This window comes from Protopterus annectens, chromosome 6.part0, assembly GCF_019279795.1.
Source record: "Protopterus annectens isolate FY-2018-M chromosome 6.part0, PAN1.0, whole genome shotgun sequence".
Taxonomy (NCBI): domain Eukaryota; kingdom Metazoa; phylum Chordata; order Ceratodontiformes; family Protopteridae; genus Protopterus; species Protopterus annectens.
The window spans coordinates 1,577,786,795-1,577,809,466 of NC_056737.1; the positions used below are offsets into that span (position 1 = coordinate 1,577,786,795).

The following is a 22,672-nucleotide window of genomic DNA, read 5'->3' on the forward strand; positions in this document are numbered from 1 at the left end:
TCTTGAATTTTCTTCCCAGATGACTTTAAGCCTGCATCTATTGACACATCGTGTGAAGGGGACCTTGAAGTTGGCAAAGGTGAACAGGTGACCATAACACTGCCAAATCTTGAGGTATGGGTGTATGCATTAGTCAAACATCCTTTATCTTGTATGGCTTTTTTCCCCCCATTTTGATAGGTTTTCAGGTGCTTTTGTCACAGCCGATGATGCATTAAAATGTCTCAGTTTTATTGAAAGTTACACTTGCTTTTCCATATATGAAGTTATTTCAAAGCTGTTTATGTGAAACAAGTATCCATCTTTTAGAAACTTGTTGCCTTTGCATACAAAATGCAGTTGTTTTTGTATCTATTTAGTTTCTCTGCAGAAAAAACATTGTAAAGAGCATACCATGATGTCATATTTAAGGTGGAAGACTGATGTGACTCACTCAAGGAAGAGTGCAAGAATATTTGTTTGTAGAAACTTTGGTGTAAAATTAGGGTCAGTTGTTTCGCCTGTCTAGGATTGTCAATACAGCTACTGGATAACCTGACACTTTGTGTTTAGCATAGCAGACTAATTATTCCCGTTTCACTAGAATAATATAATTGTTGTCTACCCCTTTAAGTGTAGCCCTTGTATACCAGAGGGAACTTGCCAGGTGCAAGTAACCTGATTTTGGAGCAACTCTCCAGTCTACCTTAAGTTACATGCTTATGATTTTCACAGTATGCAGGTGAAAGACACTGGCAGTGAAGCTCATCTGTAGGATTGTCATAATCATACTGTAGGATTGTCATAATCATACCTTGTTTTTCAGAATTATACTGTCACCCAGTTTCAAGTTTGTTACCATCCTGACATGGGCATTCATGCAAATTGGTGATGGTATATTTCTTGTGCAACTACTGAACCATCCCCCTTTTTTCTTTATCCTTTGGCACGAAAGGTATGTTTTGCACATAAACTTGTTAGACTTCATGGCAAATTTTGTGTTGCATGCAAATACGGTGCCCTATTTTCTAAGAATAAGACTTATGCCCAGTTGTCTCAGCCTTTATAGAGGCTGCAATGTTCAGAATTTCACAGGCAAGAATTCTTTTGAAGTAGAACAGAATGAAATGACAGTTGTCATTGAGCTTGTTTTTGAGAGTATTGCAGAGTACAAATGTGTAAAAACTATAGGGTATCCAGAGAGAAGTGGGAAAACCAAATGCATATCAAATAGTACTCTGCCACAATATTCTTAACTGAATTTACTGTAGTTGGTGTTTTGCCCTTGCCCTGTAGTTAATTATATTAAAGTGAGGGGTGCATGAGGTATGCACCCCCACCAAAAAAATCAGTGTTTGAAAACCGTGACTGTTTTTTATGAATATATTTTGTGATCGAACTATTTTCACTCTTCAGCTGTGGAGCAAAGTAACCGTATTCAGCCAAGTACTAGACTGTGTAGAAGCAGTGAGTGAACTTTTTCTCTCTTAACCCTTGCAGACAGACATATGTTTAGCAGAATATACTTCCTTAATCAGTAAGCATGTGCGAATGTTTTGTTCAGTAATGTTTTATTGAAGCTCAACCATAATGTGAGAGGGAAAGGGTTCGGTAAATGGAGAAATAGGAAGGAAAAGGAAGCTCAGGCAGGAAATTTAAACAGCTGTATCCAACTTTATTCCTGTTAAGTTATAGCTAAATTAGGGCAGTAGCTATTTATGTACAGTTTCATAGATTAGTGTTAGGCTAACAACCCTAGCTTTGCCAGTTATCACATTTGAGAATCAAACCCTGCACTTTGTCTGCAATCTAAAACTCTTTAACCATTATGCCAATCCCCAACCTAACAAAGTGAATTTATAACTGCTCTCCTATTTTTGCTTTCTAACATTTTCTTTCTTGACTCTACATTCAACCTACATCTACTACAACCTTCCTATAATGCTTCTATATACTAAGGTTTGCATATAAATTCAATGTTTACAAGTATATTATACCTTCTTTAGCAGACTACCCTTAAACGATTTTCATTATGCTACATTTACTAAGAGTAGTTCATCTTCTGTTAAAAAAAAAAAAAAAAAAAAAAATTTAATCAATTGTTTGTATATTTTTTTTGGTTTCAATGTTTTTATGTAACAATTACTACTGTTTATATTTTGTTTCTGTAGATCCTCTATTAATTTTTTAATGTTTTTCTGGAGCTTTTCTCCCCGGGCCTCTACTGAAAATGGACATGTATCCAGTTAGACTAGCCCGGTCAACAAATGTAAAATAAAATAAAATAAATAAATAACTGCTGTGATTCTTATAATACTTCATACATTGAAGGTTTACTCTTTTTTTTTAGTTTTATTATATTTCCTTTATCATTTTAAATATTTTTGTTTTGAACTTAGGCTAGTGTTTGTAGATGCTCTTCATATTTCACTGTCCCAGTCATAACTGATGGGATTTCCCTCTGTGGAAGCCCTTGGGAGACCTGACTACCAGAGAATATTCTCCTCCCGAAGCCAGTGAAGGCTTTATCCAATGTCAAGCCATCTAGGTATAAAAGGAGTCAGTCAGCCCCATAATCTCAGTTCACTCTTTCTTGCCATTGGCCCGAAGCATAATGCTAATCAGAGAAAGAAGACATCTAATGTAGGTTCATAGGTAGGTACTAGGCTATTGGCCCTAGGGCCTATACAAGCCTAGCCAAAAAGGGACCCTGGCTTTCGCCACCCAAGAAAATTATTTTCCTGTGCCCCTGTCAAGCAGAACCACAGAAGTGATCCCCAGGGTGAATTTCCTATTACCCATCCAATCATCAAGATTTTTCTTGAATAGAGTTAATGAGGAGCTCTTTTTGACAAAGATAGGTAGTCTGTTCCAGAGTATGGGAAGTATCTGGGACAGGAATCTATCCCTCCAGCATGTTCTGTTTATTGTGGTGACAAGGTTTAAGTCCCTAGAGCGTGTAGCTCGGAGGGATTGGGATTTCTTTAAGTGGAACATGTCCAACGGCTCTGGGTTTGACATAACTTTGTATGTTAGGCAGAGATCGCCTCTGAGTAGGCGATATGCGACGGAGTAAAGCTGGAGTTTTTTGAGATGGTCTGCATAGGGCATCTGTTTGAAGCCAGTAATCCTCTTTATGAGGTATTTTTGCGGCCTTTCCAGTTGTTGTAGATGTCTTGTGAGGTACATACCAAAAGGGGCGTTGTACTCTATAATGGGTCTAATGAGTGATGAGTAGAGGGGAACAGTGACCTCTTTTTTTCTGGATGAGAAACCTTTTGTGATGGTGTGCCACGTAGAAGGATTTCCTGACCACTGTGGCAATGTGATTATCAAAGGAGAGACTACTGTCCACCTGTGTCCCAAGGTCTCTTATCACACTTTCGGTGTTAAGTAGACTACCGCCTATGTGGTAGTTCATGGCTACAGAGTTTTTACCAAAGGGGATGACAATGCACTTTTTGGCATTGAGCTTGAGACCATGTCTTTGACACCAGGCATCTGTCTCAGTGGGGCCGTTTTGTAGGATGTCCACATTGTTAGGAGTTTCAGTTATGGCTCCTAGTTTGCAGTCATCTGTGAATTTAGTTAGCCAAAGACCTTCTGTGTTAGCCTGTACTTCAGAGAAGTAGATACCAAACAGGAGAGGACCCAGGACTGAACCCTGTGGTACTCCACTTGTCACTGGTCTGAAGTCTGATTTGGAGTCTGCTACTTTCACGGTGTGGGTTCTGTCAGTAAGCCAGTTGGCAACCCATCTTGTGACATAGGGATTTATACCTAGTTTAGTGAGTTTATCTATAATTCCAGAGTGGGGGATGGTGTCGAATGCCTTGGCAAGATCTAGATAGGCTGTGTGAACCACCTTACCCTCATCTATGGCTTTGGTGACTACTTCAAAGAAGTCTTTCAGGTTTAGGAGACATGATCTGTCTTTTACAAATCCAAACTGTGTGGGGTCCAGAGTTTGGAGATCTCCAATGTCTTTGTTTATGAGTTCCATGATGATGCGTTCTATGGCCTTGCAGACGAGGCTCGTCAGGCTAATGGGGCAGTAGTTCCTGGGGTCTGTTGTGCCCCCCCCCCTTTGTGGAGTGGGATAACTGTCACGGTGCGCCATTCAATGGGCACAAAGTCTGAGGTGAAGCTATGATTGAACATGGTACTTTGGTGGGGTGCCAGTTCATTCTGTAGTTCATGTAGAAGGCAGCCTGGGATGTTGTCAGGTCCCATGGATGCTGTGTTCTTGGCTTTGGAGAGTGAAGTTTTTACCTGTACAGCCATGATTACAGGAACTTTGTATTCTTCCGGTATAAAGATGGACCCTTTAGGGGGTGAGAGGGGGGTAAAGTTAGCACTGAACCTATCTGCCAGGATGTTGGCAATATCAGTTGGTTCTGTATATTTAGTGTCCTTGTGCTGTAACTCAGAGCAGATCTGAGTGTTGCCATTGAGATTTTTGACATGGCTATAGAATGCTTTGTGGTTGTCTTTAGAATCAGTGACAGCTTTGTTTTCATAACTAGCTTTGGAGGATTTTATGAGGGATCTCAACGTCTTACTGAGGCTGACCAGGGAGTTCCTCCAGTCGTGGGATTTTACTCTTTTTTTGCAACAGTTTCTTTCTTCTGTTGTAGAGTTTGTTTATGGCAGAAGACCACCAGATTTATCTTAATTTTTTTGGAAGATAGCATCTTGGTTCTGTTAGGGATAGCACGATCCATGCACTCGTGTAAGTGCTTATCAAGTGCATTTGTGTGGGATTCAGCAGTCGTACCTCTATTGTCCATCTGCATTGGTGTCGTGAAATTTGCCACTTCTGTCTTAGGAAACGTGAAGTTGGCTTTGGAGAAATGTTTTACGGTGGTTTTCCTAATGGGGGGTGGGAGTGGGATGTGGATATCTAGGGTGATTAGCTTGTGGTCGAATCTGACCAACGAGGAGCTGACCTCTGGTGTGTAACACCAGTCACCCATGTTGGTGATGACCGGGTCTAGAATACTGCTGCCCCTGGTGGGGGTGTGAAGTTGATCCAAAGCGCTGGAATTGATGATTTCCAGAAAACGTTGAGCAAAAGAGTTGGTACATGAGTAGTTTTCCCAGTTAATGGTAGGGTAGTTGAAATCACCCATTATTAGAGTGTTGGGTTGTGCCTTAATATTTTCCAGTGTATCAAGAAAAGAGGAGGGAATCCTGGGGCATGGTGGGGGGTCTGTAGCAAGCTACAATCTGGATTGCGGTTTTGCCTAGAGTTAGTTGAACTTGGATAATCTCGGATGCATTATGCTGAGCAACTAGCTTGGAGGTGTGGATATCCTTAATGAATGTGGACACGCTTCCACCTTTAGTGTTTTGGTCCGGGTTTGGTGGCCGAAAGGCTTGGTATGAATTATAGCCTGGTAATGCAGGGTGCTCTCTGGAGCTTTGAACCAGGTCTTTCTCACTGCACAGATGTCACTGTTCTCCATTTTAAGGAGTGCCTTGAGTGAGTGCATTTTGAGGTTTAGACTTCTAGCATTGAGTAGCACTACCCTCAGATTTTGCATGCTTGTACCTGTTACGGTGGTGAATTTGTCATTTGAACCTTGCCTAAAAAGGCACTATAGGGGTGGCAAGAGCCTTTGCCAGTATCCAGAATCCCAAGGGCGACAGGTGCAAGCCATCTCTGGCAAAGCAGCGTGGTCTGTCAATCATGTCATCCCAGGCAGACAGATACTAGATTCCCTTAGAATGACACCAAAAGTTTAGCCAATTGTTAAAGTCAATCATTTTGTCCTTGTACTGTGGTGTCATTCTGGGTGATAGCAGGATGCTACTTAGGGCTAGGGTCATACCGGCCTGGTCTACAAGATCGGAGAGCTCCAGGGAGGTACGCCTCAGGTCATTCACAGCAACATGTACAATGACAGAGTCATATTTGTACTTGTTGTGGAGTGACCTAAGTGCATGCGTTATATGGCGGATCCTGGCACCTGACAGGCAGCTGGCAGTAACTTTTTCCTTGTTTAGCCTGGTGAGTGGAACATCAGTGTGCCTGACTATAGAGTCACCTATGACTAGAGTGTTGGGTACGTTATGCCTTATGGGCTGTAGTTGAGTGGCACACTGAGTATGTGGGCTACGTGTCATTTGGGTTCTGTTGGGGGGAGTGGAGGTTGCTTGCATTTCTGCTTTGGAGGTCTCTGTTGTTTGGGCAGATTTGTACTGAGAGCTTCCGCGAATGTAGGTGTGTGTTTTGTGCTTGCGTGTGTGTGTTTTGGTGGTGTAGGTTTTGAGGGGACTATGTGATGAGTGTGGTGCTGTGCAAGTGTTTACCTTCATCTCTTGACTGTCTAGGCCAGTCTTTGGTGAAGAGAGCCTTGCTTCCAGTTTGGCTATATAAGTGCATCTCTCACAGGTCGTAGTGTTGGGTGGTAGGAGGAGCGGGTTGTCTGTGTACATGAGGCAATTGCTGCATTGTCCCAAGATGCCTGTTGGAGAGCTTTTGATATCTTTCTTTCTTTCTTGTTAGAGAAGATTAATAACAGTCTTAGCTGTGGCATGTAGATACTGAACTGAGACCTTCATTTCTTTTGTATACCTTGTTTGAGCCCGGAACACGACATACCTAACTGTTGGCTCTGTGTTTGCTTTAACAAGCAGTCATAGGACAGAGATTTTAGCCAAGCACATTAGCAAGTCACTACGGCATTCACCTACTATGCTGTCTACTGGTTGGGCTGAGATTGATCTCCCTAGGTGTAAGAAAGAAAAAAGCCCAAAACATTGAGTACAGGGTGATGCTCGTTCATCACCTACCATTCCACTTAGGCATATCGTCTAAGAAGGTGAGACATCTTTGCAGTTACCTCCAACAGCTGAGAGTGTGGCGCAGGTCTCTATTGAAAGCCATTCAGAGTCAGATGCGCTTTCAGGTCCATCTACTTCTGTCAAGCCAGCTGCCTCCATAGGCATCAAATTCCTGACCTGGAAGACGGCCTTCTTGCTAGATATTACTTCTGCTACAAGGGTTTCAAAGCTTCAGGCCCATGTGGTGTGGTGTGGTGTGGTGTGTGTAACACTTCATCATTTTCCACCCTGAGTCTCTTTCTCTTAGGACCAACCCTTTTATGCCTAAAGTGGTTTCAGAGATCTGTTTAAACCATACCATCCACTTGCCTACCTTCTTCTCTAACCCTCAAAACAAGGGGGAAAAAATCCTCTGTACTTTGAATGTGCATATGCAACTGTTACTACTTACACAGAACAAAGAACATCTGGAAGTCTGACCAGCTTTTTGTGGCCTTTGGTCTCCCCTCAGAATTATAGTTTTTAAACAATCTCCAAGTGGATCTCCCACTGTCTTGTTTTGCTACAGTCGTCATGGAAAGAAGTCAGCAGACCCTTTGAGGTCATGCTCCACTGGGACTACTGCTAAATCTGCAGCCTTTCTTAAAGGGGCGGCCACTAAGAACATTTTGGAAGCCGCTACTTGGTCCTCTGTGCATACCTTAACCAAACATTATCATCTTCCAGCCTAGTCCCAGTCCAGGGCGGTGTTTGTCACTGCCATTTTGCATGGTATCCTTTCCTCTCCATAAACTTTCCATCCACCCTCCTTTCAACTTTGGGAATCATCCCCTCTGTTATGACTGCAACAGTGAAACACGAAGAACGTAGTACAGTTGTATACACTTGCCATAACTGTAGATGTTCGAGTGTAGTCACGGTTGCAGTATTCTTTCCCTCCCTCCTTCCCTCTTTTCCTCTTTTGCCCCATGAGATTGGAATGGTTGTTGTTCTTTCTAGTTCCAGGTTGTTCCCTCTTCCTCTGTACGTACTCTGGTGTTTCTGATCCTAGGCTGTTGACCTTGGGGGACCTATTAGGGGGCTCCTATCTGTCAAGGGCAAGAAAGTGCTGAGGTTGTGGTGTAGGCTGACTCCTTTATTAACCAGACATTTTGATGTTGATTAAGGTGTCCACCAGCTTTAGGATAGTTGCCATTTTTTAAGTTGTTGTGCTGATTATTTGTTCAGCCAAATCTTTTAAAATGTACTGTGTTCTGCCTTTTTCTACCTATGTAGTAGATTGATAGAGGTTTGGTAAAAGAGATCCATTGCATCCATAAGTAAGTTAATTATTTTTACTCAAAGTTGGTATGAGGTTGGGGGACAGAGTTTAGTATGCTTCATAATCTTTTACAAGGTGGCACATCCTTATAATGAAAATATTTAAGGGCTGTGAGTTGGCAAAGCTCCCTGTATGAGAGTATACTATGGCTTCCTCCATACAAAAAAAAAAAAAAAAAAAAAAAACAGTGAAGTCTTTGTCCTGCTTAATTACAGGTCTTCATTGTAATGCGCAGTTAGTGCCATGTGTATAAAGAGTTGAATCCTGTTGTGACATAAGTCAAGAGGTAGCCATCCTTTAGTATTGACAGCACATCAAAGACATGCACTGCTTTTAATAGTACTAGGAAATATTTTTGTTTTGACTTTTCCTTTCAGTGCAGACAATTTTATTTTCCCACACTTTACAGAAATGGGCATACACTACAAACTTCTGCAACCAACTTTTACACACGCCAGTTATGGCATATTCCAAAATCTTTTATAGTGGGCGGTGTGGCTGTTCAGATAATAGATGGGATGCTGACTCTTTCCCCAGAAGGTAAGCTTTTTGATTAAAACTAAGTCAGCAACACTTGTCACAGAATGTAGAAAGCCTCTTCCCTGTGATTTATACTGTTCTGGACTTTCCTTTGGAGAATATTTGTATGATAAATCTCAAAATCCATTTTCAAGTTATACTAGATTCATAGCCTAGTATTTATTCATTTGTCTATCAGTAGGCTTACTCTTACAAGCATAGCCAATGTCAGAGGTCAGAATCAAACCTTGTACTTATGGTTAAGGTTCTCACCTCACAGACATAAACACCTCTCCAAATTTTTAATTTTTAAGGATTACACGGGCTTATACATCGGCTATTAGTCCATGTGGGACATTTTAAGCTTAGCCATATTTCCCAACCCAAAGGTAAGAATCAAAGCCAGTACCCTGTGTCTGTAAGCAAATACCTTTACCATTCTGTCAATTACAGTCAGCTGTATGCAGTTTAGAATATAATAAGGATTATGTAATATCATAGAGAATAGTTCTTATCTTGATCTATTTGTTTTATTGTATTCTTGCCACCCTGTGTGGCATTAGTTGTGCTATGTAGGAATGATAGACATTAAAGACTGCATTTATTCCACTAAGGAACTTTGCTAGAGAACCATGGCTGCATTGTAGATTAACTGTATTTTGACAGCTTATGCATACGTGATGACTAAAGATTAAGTAAATTTGTAGATGAAATAGTAATGATAACAAGCAGTAAAATAAGAAAAAAATAGTAAAACCTACCGCATGTGTAGTAGATATATTTGTTTTCCACATCTACTAAGAAATTAAGCAAACTAGTTGGTTATATGCATTTACTGGAAAGCACAGTGGGCTATATAGCATCTCAATGGTGTAAACACTGGGGGCAATTTTGTAAAGGCTACACTGTCTTTTTTACTGTGTAGGCATTGTGCCATGCTGCTTACAATAAAGTAAGCAGGTTTGCAATCCAGTAAGTGCTGCTGGACAGCACGCATGCACGTGTCAATGCGGGAAGTTCTGTGGTATGCAAATCACCTCCTAAGCAGATGAATCTCTTGCAAATGAAGCGGTTAGAGAAGCAGATGGGTAGCCCTACAGAGTCCGTGTCAGTAGTATACACTGAAAAATTCCATGTACAGGAATGTAGACAGACAAAAGGAGCTCCAAAAATGTAGGTAGATGGACAGAAGTGGCATACCACACAGAGATACGAGTGAAAATATTCTCTGTGTCTCTCAAAAGTTGCAGTAAATATGTTAAAATATATTTTTTTAATAATCCTGGGCATGTTTCCACAGTGCGCTGCAGTGAGCAAACATGCCTCAAAGTTAAAAAAAAAAAAAAAAAAAAAAAAAGGAAATTATTATACAGAAATGTATTGCATTGAGTATCTACAATGGTGTGTTGGTGCTGTTGCTAACATGGTAGGGCTTGGAAACGGGAAGTTTCCAGGTTGTGAGCATGGATCCCTATGCAAATGAGGTGGAGTTACTGAATAGCATAATATACTAATCGTGTCTGCATATCCCTTCCATGTAGGCAGAGAACCATGTTGGTGTCCACACAGGAGGTAGCTGACATCAGGAGAGAGGGTATGTCCAATAACTACTAAACTGTGGAGCTTAGCTCTGCCTGTTTGCGTGGCACACCACCATGCTTGGTGTGGAAGTCTGGGTGTGTGTGTGCGCTGACTTCTAAGCTTTTTTTACCTACGGGGCACTTGTTTGCTGAGTGTGGAAGTCTGGGGGGTGTGTCCACTGCTTTATTTAGCTACAGGGTGAGTTTTGTATGGTCAACTGCATTGCCGAGAGTATCTAAAAGGCAATAATGTATTAATTAGTTTTGACCCTTGTTTAACTTTAACTTAAACTAGGGGCATTAAATGATGCTAATGTTGTACTAGGTAGGTGCAATGCATCATAGGTAGCCATTCACGCAGGCAGCAGCACCTACAGTAGAGCACCATGAAGTGTGCATGCACCCTACAATCTGATTTTCCCCATACTCTGCACCATCAGAGTACAGACTTGGGAATTTTAACTGAAAGAATGCTAGGGGCTGCTCATTTCAGCTCATTATAATACTGAGCCACCCCTCTTCTCTCATCCTCTGGTCAAACAGTTCCTGAGAGGAGCCAAACATTTAAGACCCCCCAGGAGAGCTTCCACTCCAACCTAGGACCTTAACTTTGTATTGGAAAAGCTCACGCTTCCGCCCTTTGAGCCGTCTGCTACAGCAGAGTTAAAATTCCTCTCATGGAAAACCGCTTTACTTCTAGCCATCACTTCAGCAAGAAGAGTGTCTGAATTGCAGGCCCCTATGGCCATGGAACCCTTCATTATTTTCCATGCGGACAGGGTTTCCCTAAGGAGTAACGCATCATTTATGCTCAAGGTGGTATCAAGTGTGGCTTTAAACCAATCCATTCATTTGCCAACTTTTTTCCCTAACCCTCAGAATAAAGAGGAAAGGACCCTGCACTTCCTGGACGTACACAGACAGATTAGGTTTTATCTGGACAGGACTAAGTCTTTCAAGAAAACTCACCAGCTGCTATTCAGCTTTGCTGCAGGGGCAGAGGCAAGGCCATTTCAAAGCAAACCATTTCTAAATGGATAGCACACTGCATCCATTTCTGCTACAAACACCATGGGAAACCTACCAGGTTTCCCATGGTGTTTGTAGCAGGGGATCAGAGCACTTTCCACTAGGGCTACATCTACCTCCACAGCCTTTCTGAGGGGAGTCCCTAACATGGACATCCTAGAAGCTGCAACCTGGAGCTCTGATCACACTTTCACCAAGCATTACCACTTACCTAGCTTTTCTAAATCCAGAGCTGGATTTGCCACAGCAGTCTTACAGGGCCTGCTTGCCAGCTCTAATGCTTCTTGACTGCCTCCACCCATCCTCAGCTTTGGGAATCAACCCAAATGTGATGACTGCAACAGTGAAACACGAAGAACATAGTACTGTTGTGTACACTTACCATAAATGTAGATGTTGGAGTGTATTCACTGTTGCAGTCCTGGTTACCCTCCCTCCAGCCCCCTGACTTCTCTTTACTTTTACCTATCCTTTTTGTTTGGTATATCTTATATCATTGGTATTTGCTTTTTGCTGGGGGTGTTCCACACCATGTAATTGCTTCCTATTTAGGGGGCTCCTGACATCTGGGACAAGAACAACTGATGTAATGGGCATCGGCTGCATGTTTTATACCCCTGACAACCTGACGTCATGGAAGAAGCGACAGCATCCGATGCAGAAATACCAAGACTCTGGTATTCAGGCCGACTGAGGGCTACCTGCAGGCAGATAACCCAAATGTGATGACTGCAACAGTGAATACACTCAAACATCTACATTTATGGTTAAGTGTACACAACTGTACTGTAACGTGGTCGTGCACAGCACATCACGTCAGGTCATCCAGAAAAAAAAAACATTGTTGATTGCCATACTATGCTGGCTCCTGCCTGAAAATAGACACCTTTTGTTTTAATATGCTTGCCTGTTACTATAACCTAAATTAATGAGTAATAAAATTTGAAAAATCATCAGTTGTATTTCTAGGTATCGTGTTTCTGTAGTGTTCATAGTTATTTCATTAGTGTGCTAATCATTTTTTTGTTTTAATTTGGCTTAGGGCTCAACCACTCCAGTCACTGTATTTAAGGGATCAAAGAGACCATATATGAAGGAATGTATCCTGGTAATAAATCATGATACCGGGGAGTACCGGCTGGAGAAACTCAGCAGCAACATCACTGTGAAGAAAACCAGGTAGAATACCTTTAATTTTTCAATAAGTGCTTGGTTTTGCAAGCTGCTAGATGAAATGACAAGTCCTGCTTCTGAAGGTCATCACAGTTGTCACCCAGATTTTCATTAAGTATGCAGTGCTATGTAGTGTTACAGGGCAACATAAACATTCCTGTTGACTCCCTTAAGCAGAGCAACACTGGTAGTCCTCCCCCTGTTTTTGTTTGGCTTTATAAATTCTGGTGTTAATTCCTTAAACTTTCAGTCATCTTGCGACTGAAATTAGTTTTGTATGAGATTACAGATTTTCAGTTAAATGAAATATCATGGGAGTGCTGTCTTTAGAGGAGGTTTTAATCTCTTTCTTGACTCTTTTTTTGTCATTTCAGTTTGGCTGTCCTTTTCATTGTGTATTTATAACATAACTTTCATAAAGCTTTATTGTTGGCAGTAATATTTTATAATGCTAGTTGCAGTTTTGCATGTTCCAGCTTTCCAAGAAAACACTGGAATAAAGCTTTTTACTGGGTTTTCTGTTCATTCTGGTTCTGTCCTGGAGTGTTTTCTAGTGTGAGATGTATTAATTTTCTTGTCTCTTGAACTAAGACTTTATTTCTTTTAACCAAGTCGACTTCATAGACACAAATGTCTGTATCTGTTTTTGAGTGACCCAAAGTCAGTTATTTGTTCAATATTATACAGTATGCAAGCAGAGACTAAGGAAATTAAACCCAGTACCATGCAATGAAGCTTATTAACAATTTATAACCTTTAATCCCCTGAAGTATACTGCCAGATAAAAAAAAAATGACCTCAGCAGGAGGAGCTGACTTCACCAACCACTCAAAAAGACACAAGGCCACACCTTAAATGCCTTTTCCACAGCTGTGGATCTCTAGTGAAAGACTCCATAAGGCTGCCACATCTAAAGTGAAGGTAATGACTTTGCCTGCTTTCCAGGTCCATTTCCAGGCTGTACAGTTCTGAAGCCTTCTAAGCTATAACAATGCCTGATTTCCCTTTTGGACAATGGACCTAGCATGGCAGGTTTGTTACTACGGTCTGTGCTTTGTGTGCACCAGGATGTTCATCATAGGGTTCACTGTTGGCAGGAAGCTTGTGGCCAGCTAATGTTCCAAAGCTCTTCCCTGCTCTCAGGCTTCTGCTGATGCTTTGCTGCTGGTGTCAGGACATCAGTAGTATAAAAAGTGCATCAGCCTTGCGGTAGTGCTCTCATCCCTTTACTACATGGAATCTACCAGTTGACCAATGTTCAGTTTTCTTAGGACAGGTAAGTACCCTTTAATTTTTCCAGATCTTTTTGGGTTTCTAATACCGTGACTGGAATGGACCCCATTCCTAAATCAAAGTACGGTTGAAGTTCATAAAATTAGTATTGTTTTAATCTTTGTCATCCGGAAGTGCTCTTCACAACACCCACAATGTGCCCAGTAATGACTCCTTCTGCAATTCATACAGAGTTGCATGTATTGGTAACATATTTAAATACGATTGTAGATTCTTTTTTATATGACCCGTTGTTCCTACTACTGTTGGAACTGTCTGGGAACCTTTCTTCCACATTGCTCTCGTTTCTGCCTGCAAATCCTGATCAATTTCAGCGATCAGTGCTACGTTTGTCTTCTTTTCATGGACCACTATATCTGGTTTTCTTGCATCTGTCTTTTGCACTGTTGGTGATGGTGATCCCATGTGATGTAGACTTAATTTTCTATGATGCTTTGTGGCTCATGGTTCCAGTGTTTTTCAGCCACTTCAGTACAATAATGTTTGCACAATCCCCAGTGCAACAGTCTTGCTACATAGGTTCATAGGTTCATACTAGGCTATCTGCCCTGGGGCAATTATAAGCCTAGCCCGATTCTGTATGGCTTACGCCACCCCTTGATTTGAGTATACTGTGCCCTTTTTAAGGTTTAGTTTACTGTGCCTCTGTCTAATAGTGACATGGGAGTAATCCCTGGGACAAACCTACGATCCCCCATCCACCTATCGAGATACTTCTTGAAGAGATTCAGTGAGGTGCTCTGCCTCACATGAACTGGAATTCTATTCCAGAGCGAAGGGAGCCTCTGGGTTATGAACCTGTCCCTCCAGCAAGTTCTATTTATTTCTGTGCTGAGGTTCAAGTCCCTCGAGTGTGTGGCTCTAAGGGATTTAGATTTACTGAGGTGGAGCATGTCCATTAATTCTGGATTTGACATAGCTTTGTATGTCAGGCATAGATCGCCTCGAAGTAGGCAGGTATGCAACTCAGTAGAGCTGGAGTTTTTTTAACTGAGCAGCATATGGCATCTGTTTGAGACCCTTGATCCTCTTGGTGAGATACTTTTGGGGTCTTTCTAATTGCTGCAGGTGTCGGGTAAGGTACATCCCAAAAGGGGCATTGTATTCTATGATGGACCTGATGAGGGATGAATAAAGGGGCACGATTACCTCTCTTGATCTAGATGTGAAACCCTTTGTGATGAGGTGGGCTATGTAGAAGGTCTTTCTAACCACTTTGGCAATGTGGTTTTCAAAGGAGAGATTGCTATCAACTTGGGTCCCCAGGTCCCTAATAACTTTCTCTGTACTTAATGGGTTTCCGCCTGTGTGGTAATTGTGGGCACATTGTTTTTGCCAAAGGGTGTGACTATACATTTTTTGGCGTTTAGCTTTAAACCATGGCGCTGGCACCAGTTATCTGTCTCTGTGAGACCTTTTTGAAGGATGTTTGTGTCAGCTGGAGAGTTGATTATGGCGCCCAGTTTGCAGTCGTCTGCGAACTTGGTGAGCCATAGTCCTCCCACGTTTGCCTGTACCTCGGAAAAGTGTATACCGAACAAGAGTGGTCCCAGGACAGAACCCTGTGGGATGCCACTTGTGACCCGTTTCGAGTCTGACATGGCTCCAGCAACTCTCACTCTGTGGGTTCTGTCTTTGAGCCAGTTTGTGACCCATCTTGTGACATAGGGGTTTATATTTAAGCTGGATAGCTTATCTATGATGCCCGAGTGGGGTATTGTGTCAAATGCCTTTGCAAGGTCCAGATAGGTTGTGTGGACTACCTTCCCTTCATCTATGGCTTTGGTGACTGTTTCGAAGAAGTCAACCAGGTTCAAAAGGCAGGATCTGCCCTTGACAAAGCCGAACTGGGTAGGATCTAGTGTCTTGTAGGTCCCCAATGTCTTTGTTTATGAGATCCATGATGATCCTCTCCATAGCCTTGCAGACTAAGCTAGTCAGGCTTATGGGGCGATAGTTTCCAGAGTCCGTAGAGGCTCCACCTTTGTGGAGTGGGACCACTGTTGCTGTACGCCATTCTGTGGGCACATATCCTGTAGTGAGGCTGAGATTGTATAGCTGTTTTATTTGAGGGATTAGTTCCTCTTGGAGTTCATGTAGGACGCAACCTGGGATGCCATCTGGTCCCATGGAAGCAGTGTTTTTTGCTTTGGAGAGGGCAGCCTTCACCTGAGCATCAGAGATGTTTGGGAGGCAGCCCTCTGCCGGGATAGATACTTGCTCTTTTGGGGGGGGGGGGAGAGTTTGCACTGAACCTGTCTGCCAGGATATTGGCGATGTCTGTGGGTTCAGTGTATGTTTTGTCATTTAGAATCAACTCGGAACAAGTCTGGGAGTTACATCCCAGGTTTCTAACATAACTGAAAAAAGCCTTATGATTGTCTTTGGTGTCCTGTGCAATTTTTCTCTTGAAGCTGGCCTTGGAGGATTTTATGAGGGATTGTAATTTTTTGCTAGTACTGATCAGAGATGCCTTCCCTGTTAGGGATTTTGTTCTATCATGTAGTAGCTTCCTCCTTCTGTTGCACAGTTTATTTATGGCAGGGGTCCACCAGACTGGACGCCTGCCTTTGGATGATTGGGTCTTGGTTTTGTTTGGGATAGCATGATCCATGCATTCCTGGAGATGTCCGTAGAATGCGTTTATATAGGATTCTGCAGTTTGGGCCGTAGTTTCCACTGGCCCTGGGGCCTTGAAGGATTCCACTTTGGTTTTGAGAAGTGAGAAGTTCGCTTTTTGAGAAGTGTTTCACTGTGGTTTTCTGGGCTGGGGGTGGGGTCGGGATGTGGACATCCAGTGAAATTAATTTATGGTCTGATCTTACCAATGAGGGATATACTTCTGGTGTGGAGCATAGAGTCCCCATGTTGGCAATGATCAGGTCTAGTATGTTATCCCCTCTTGTGGGAGTGGTGACTAGTTGTTCCATAGCATTTGAGTTTATAATTTCCAGGAACCTTTGGGCTAAGGTGCTGGGGCTTGAGTAGTGCTCCCAGTCAATGTTATTATGCCTTTCAAATATACAGTCCTCCTGCCATTAGAATGTCACATCCAGCAACAAGGTGTGCAACTGTTTCCAGTTCTGTTTTACAGAACCTAAGCTTGTCTGTTTCTCCCACATGTTCAATGGACTTTGTAAACCAATGTGCATATAGCCAATTATCTTGGGCCACCAATATTAACCTTTCATCTTTTGGTTTGAATTTGCCTGTCCTTAACCATTCCTGTGTTCGATCCTGATCAACGTGAGGTTCTGCTAGAAGTTTTCTGTAATTGCAACTATAATTATGCATTTTCCACATTTCTTGCCATGTCCTTCAAGGATGCATCTGCAGTCCTAACATATGGGTTGTCCTGCCTCAGGCAGCCCTTCGGTCGGCCGGATTCCAAAGTCTGGGTCTGGCCTCGGCTGATGTCGCACTTCACCCGACGTCATAGCTGCTGTCTATTGGGTATAAAGGCATCAGCTGACGCCATTTTCCTCAGTCTTTCTTGCCGCGTGGTGCCCGAAGCAGAAGCTGTTCGCAAGTGCCGGTCGGTCAGATCCAGAGATTTCTACTACCGAAGACTTCTAGAAAGCTAAGTACCCCGTTGGGGACTCTTTCTTGCCTCAGCCGAGGTCAGACAAAGTAAATAATTGTTTAACTTGTGGGAAACAAATACCTCATAAGGATTTCCACTCTTACTGCCTTCCTTGTTTAGGCCCAGACCACGACGTATCAGCTTGTCTAGCCTGTGCTTCCTTCAACCGACGGACGCTTAGACGTCGGTCGGAGTTTGCAGAGGAGTTTTTTGGTCCCGCTTTTGCATACAAAATGCCGTCGGAGACTCCGACTACACAATTAGCTAAAAAGCGTAAGGAAAAGGACCGACACTTGCGGTCCGCGGTTTCGGCTGAAACCACGGTTAGACCAACCGCGAGTGTCTCGGTTTCGGCTGAAACAGAGTCCTCGGTTCTTCCTTCGGCCGAAAGCATGCCTCCGATAGCCGAGGCCTCACAGAGCATGGCTGAATCTGCTACTGAAATTACCCCTGCTGAAGCAGGCACCCAGGATTTATCAGATACTATTCCTTTAGACATATCTACCCCTGCACGTGGAGCTGCTAGACCCCCTGCATCTATGTCTATCAAGGCTTTTTCCAGGGCTAAAGCAGCTAAATCTTCTAAGGCCTTACCTGCTAAAACTCCCTCACACAGGCCTACCTCTAGTTCCCAAATGCTCAGCCTGGCTGAGGATCTCATTTCTTTGATCAGGGGATCCCAACCTCACCCAGACAGGGCCTCTCAACCCCCTCCAGATAAGAGGCCTAGAACTGAACCCCCGGATCCTGTTTCTACAGACTATTCCTCGGATGACTCAGATATTTCAGACCCTCAGGAACGCCCATATTCTCCTTATGAGGATTCTGATGCAGAAGACTCCATCCCTTCTGCTTCTCCTCCTGAAGAATTTTCTTTTGGGGAAACCTTACATGCTATGAGAGAACATTTTCAATGGCAGGGCCAGGATTTTTCAGATTCAAGGAAAAGGCTAAGGACTTTTTTACATTTACCACAGCATAGGCCTTTAGCCATTCCTCCAGTACTAACAGTTGTTGATGATGCATATAATGACGCCTGTACTGCCCCTGATTCTCTCCCTCCGGCCCCTGCCAAGCCTGACAGATATTACAGGGTCCAGGACACACACTACCATTTGTATAAGGCTCCTATTGCAGATCCTGAAACCATTTCACAGGGCCCCAAAGCTGTAGCAGCTGCCTCTGCCAAAAACCCCCTCCCCTCTGAAAGGGAATCTAGAGCATTAGAGAGATGGGGTAAAAAGGTTTATACTTCTGCTACTCTTTCGGCCAGGGCCTTAAACTGTCAATTTCACATGATTCAGTACCAGGAATTTTTGTTAGACCAGCTAAATAAAAAACTGTCCTCTCCTGAACCTATAGACCGTAAGTCCCTACAGGATTTGGTACATAACTCTCAGCAGGTCAGTAACCATTTCTTAAAATGTGGCTATGATGCACTGGAGGCTTCCTTTAGATCAGCTATGACTGGAACAGTAATTAGAAGGCATGCCTGGTTAAAAGAACAATCCTTACCAGACCATGTTAAGTCAAAACTCCTAGATGCTCCTATGGAGAAACAAAGTTTGTTTGGCTCCCCTGCACAGCAGGTTCTAAAGAAGGTGGAAGAAAAAGCAAAATCCGTCCAAACAGTCAAGGATTTCTTACAGGTCCAACCTCCGAGGTTTAGCAGAAATTGGCCTTCGAAGAATTGGTCCTTTCCAGACACCTCCAGAGCACAGAGAGGCAGAAATAGATGCCCAAGAGGCAGAGGTCAATCCAGGGGTGCCTACAGGGGACGCCAGTGGCAGCCTAACAACCAGAGAAGTACTGCCACAGATTCAGCTACAACCACTTCCACAGGACAGACACAATGACTTGGCTCTGATTCCGCCTACCAGGGAACAACTGGAAGCACCCTTGGGCGGAAAGCTAGCCTTATTTTCCGTAAACTGGCATTACATTACAGGAGACAAATGGACTTTACAAACAATAGACAAAGGCTACAGGTTTCACTTCCACACTCTACCAAAAAAGAGAGGAATGCCAAACCTACCACCAAGCCAAAAAACAAACGCTCTAAGACAAATCAACAACCTACTAAGGATGAGAGCTATAGAAAAGGTACCGCCTATGGAACAAGGACAAGGATTTTACTCCAGACTTTTCCTTGTACCAAGAAAAGAAAATCAATGGAGGCCTATTCTCGACCTGTCCGCTCTGAACACATACCTCATTGTTCCAAAATTCAAAATGCTGACCCTACAGCAACTTCTTCCCATGCTGGGCAAGGAGTCCTGGCTGGTGACTCTAGATCTCAAGGAGGCATACCTGCACGTCCCTATACGACCAGATTGCAGAAGACACCTCAGATTTCTTGCAGGATCAGAGCATTATCAATTCTCAGCATTGCCCTTTGGCTTATCTACTGCCCAGAGTATTCACGAAATGCCTGGCATCAGTAATTGCTCATTGCAGGCTTCAGGGAATTCAAATTTACCCATACCTGGACGACTGCCTAATACAAGCGGACAACAAGACAAAATTAACAAAAGATTTGGAAAAGGTTATACAACTGCTGCAAGCCTTGGGATACACAGTCAACATGCAAAAGTCAAGACTGGTACCATCCCAAAGGATAACATTCTTGGGTGCAGAACTGGACACATCAACTCAGATGGCATTTCTCACAGAAGAAAAACAAAAGCAACTACCACTCTATTTCATGACATTAACAACACAGACCCAGCTTACTGCAAGGAAAGTCCTGCAAGCCCTGGGTTACATGGCATCCTGCATAATATTGATTCCGCATGCCAGACTGCATATGAGAAAGTTGCAATGGTACCTAAGGAATGTATGGTCTCAACACAAGCACAGTCTAGGAGCCCAGATTCCAATAATTCCATGCCTGAAGCAAGAATTCCTGTGGTGGGCTCAGGCCTGTCAGTTGAACAGAGGATTGCCTTTCCACAAACCTCATCTAAGCCAGACCATCACCACGGACGCCTCAGACCTAGGCTGGGGGGTGCACATGGTGGACAAGTGTATACAAGGCCTATGGACACAAGACCAGCTGAATCTACACATAAATCAAAAGGAGATGCTGGCAGTGAAACATGCAATCCAGGCATTCAGACCATTTCTTCAACAAGGTCACCTGCTGATAAGGACGGACAACACCACAGTCATGTGGTACATCAACAAACAGGGAGGTACACACTCATATCCTCTATGCCGGATGGCAATGGACCTGTGGAATGTGGCCCTGAACCTCAACATTCAACTCCAGGCCAGATTTGTACCAGGAAAAGAAAATTCACTAGCAGACACCTTAAGCAGAACTACCACGGATGCTCACGAATGGATGCTGCATCCAGATATCTTCAAAACCATAACAAAGAAATGGGGACTACCAGAAATAGACCTGTTCGCCTCCCCACACAACCACCAATTGAAGAAATTCTGCACAAGAGCATACCACCCACTTGCTTGGAGGGTGGACTCCCTATCCTTCAGCTGGAAAAACCTGACAGCATATGCATTCCCACCTCTTCCTTTGATGTACAAAGTCCTACTGAAGATCAAAGAGGATCAGCCAAGGATAATCCTGATAGCTCCAGACTGGCCGAGGCAGCATTGGTAACCGCTACTGAGAAGCATGTCTCGGACACACGCATGGCCTCTACCTCTATGTCCTTTACTTCTAACACAGAACAACTACAAGATCCTACATCCAAACTTGAAAACACTACAGCTAGCTGCTTGGAATATTGCATAAAACAAAATAACCCAGATTTATCTCAGAGGGTTAAGGACATTATCCTGGAGGCTCGCAGACCCTCTACAAGGAAGACTTATTCAGCCAAATGGAAAAGATACCTCATTTGGAGTGCAGCAAAAGGGGAAAATGTATCATTGGCAAACATAGCAAACATCCTGGAATACTTAGCAGAACTCTTCCACAATGGCCTGTCCTACTCCTCCATTAAGATTCATGCATCAGCAATTTCAGCAGAATACAACATGGATCCTCCAGTCTTCTCTCATCCTCTACTCAGGCAGTTCCTGAGAGGAATCAAAAATGTAAAGCCTCCAAGGAAACCACCTTTGCCTACATGGGATCTTAACTTTGTGCTGGAAAAGTTAACGCTTCCCCCTTTTGAACCAGCAGCAACAGCAGAATTACAGTTCTTATCTTGGAAAACTGCTTTCCTGCTTGCAATCACTTCAGCAAGAAGGGTATCTGAGTTACAGGCATTAATGGCAGTACAGCCCTTCCTTATCTTCCATCAGGATAGAGTGTCTCTGAGAACTAACCCTACTTTTATGCCAAAAGTGGTCTCCAGAGTATCATTGAACCAAGCGATTCACTTACCTACATTCTTCCCCAACCCACAGAACAGGGGGGAAAGACTACTACATACCTTGGATGTGCACAGACAATTATGCTACTATCTGGACAGAACTAAGACCAACAGAAAAACTGACCAGCTTCTGGTAGCATATGCAACAGGAATGCAAGGAAAAGCAATTTCAAAACAGACAATCTCAAAATGGATAGGAAATTGCATTAGATTTTGCTACTCTTTTCATGGGAAGACAACTCCAGAAAATATCAGGCCTCACTCCACAAGAGCTACAGCCACCACTACAGCTTTCCTATGAGGAGTGGCTACCAAAGACATTTTAGAAGCTGCTACTTGGAGCTCCGTGCATACATTTGCCAAGCATTATAATCTTCCTTTATACTCCAGATCCCGAGCAGGTTTTGCAACTGCTGTTTTGCAAGGGATCTTAACTACACCATCTTTATCTTAGTACCTCCTCCCCCAGTTTGGCTATGGTATTCTACCCATATGTTAGGACTGCAGATGCATCCTTGAAGGAAATAGTACAGTTTTGTACCTACCATAAATGTAGATGTCCGATGGGTATGCATCTGCAGTCAGGATTACCGCCTCCTTCCCTCTGTGGTATTCCTAGGGTATTTACCCCTCTTTTAGCTAGCTGGGGGAATCTATTATGGTGTATTTGTTTGTATATATGTATATACATTCTTATATTGTTTGCTCTCTACTGTTTGGAATTATTTGCATTTATCCAAATTTAGCCTTCCTAGAGGGCACCTGGCATCTGGGGCAAGAAACACTGAGGAAAATGGCGTCGGCTGATGCCTTTATACCCAATACACAGCAGCTATGACGTCGGGTGAAGTGCGACATCAGCCGAGGCCAGACCCAGACTTTGGAATCCGGCCGACCGAAGGGCTGCCTGAGGCAGGACAACCCATATGTTAGGACTGCAGATGCATACCCATCGGACATCTACATTTATGGTAGGTACAAAACTGTACTTTCTCATCTTATCCTTCACCTTATATTCTTTTGTTTTTTGGCACTTTCAGTTGCTGCCTGATTTTTATCT

General features: G+C 43.1%; 1 protein-coding gene across 1 annotated transcript in view; it reads left to right on the forward strand.

Annotated features, from left to right (window-relative positions):
• EAF2 (ELL associated factor 2) overlaps positions 1–22,672 on the forward strand; it is a 315,228-nt gene that overhangs the window by 55,405 nt on the left and 237,151 nt on the right. The window contains exons 2-3 of the mRNA XM_044075022.1: positions 20–114; positions 12,260–12,396. Coding sequence (XP_043930957.1) covers positions 20–114; positions 12,260–12,396 — 232 coding nt within the window. The remainder of the gene's footprint in view (positions 1–19; positions 115–12,259; positions 12,397–22,672) is intronic.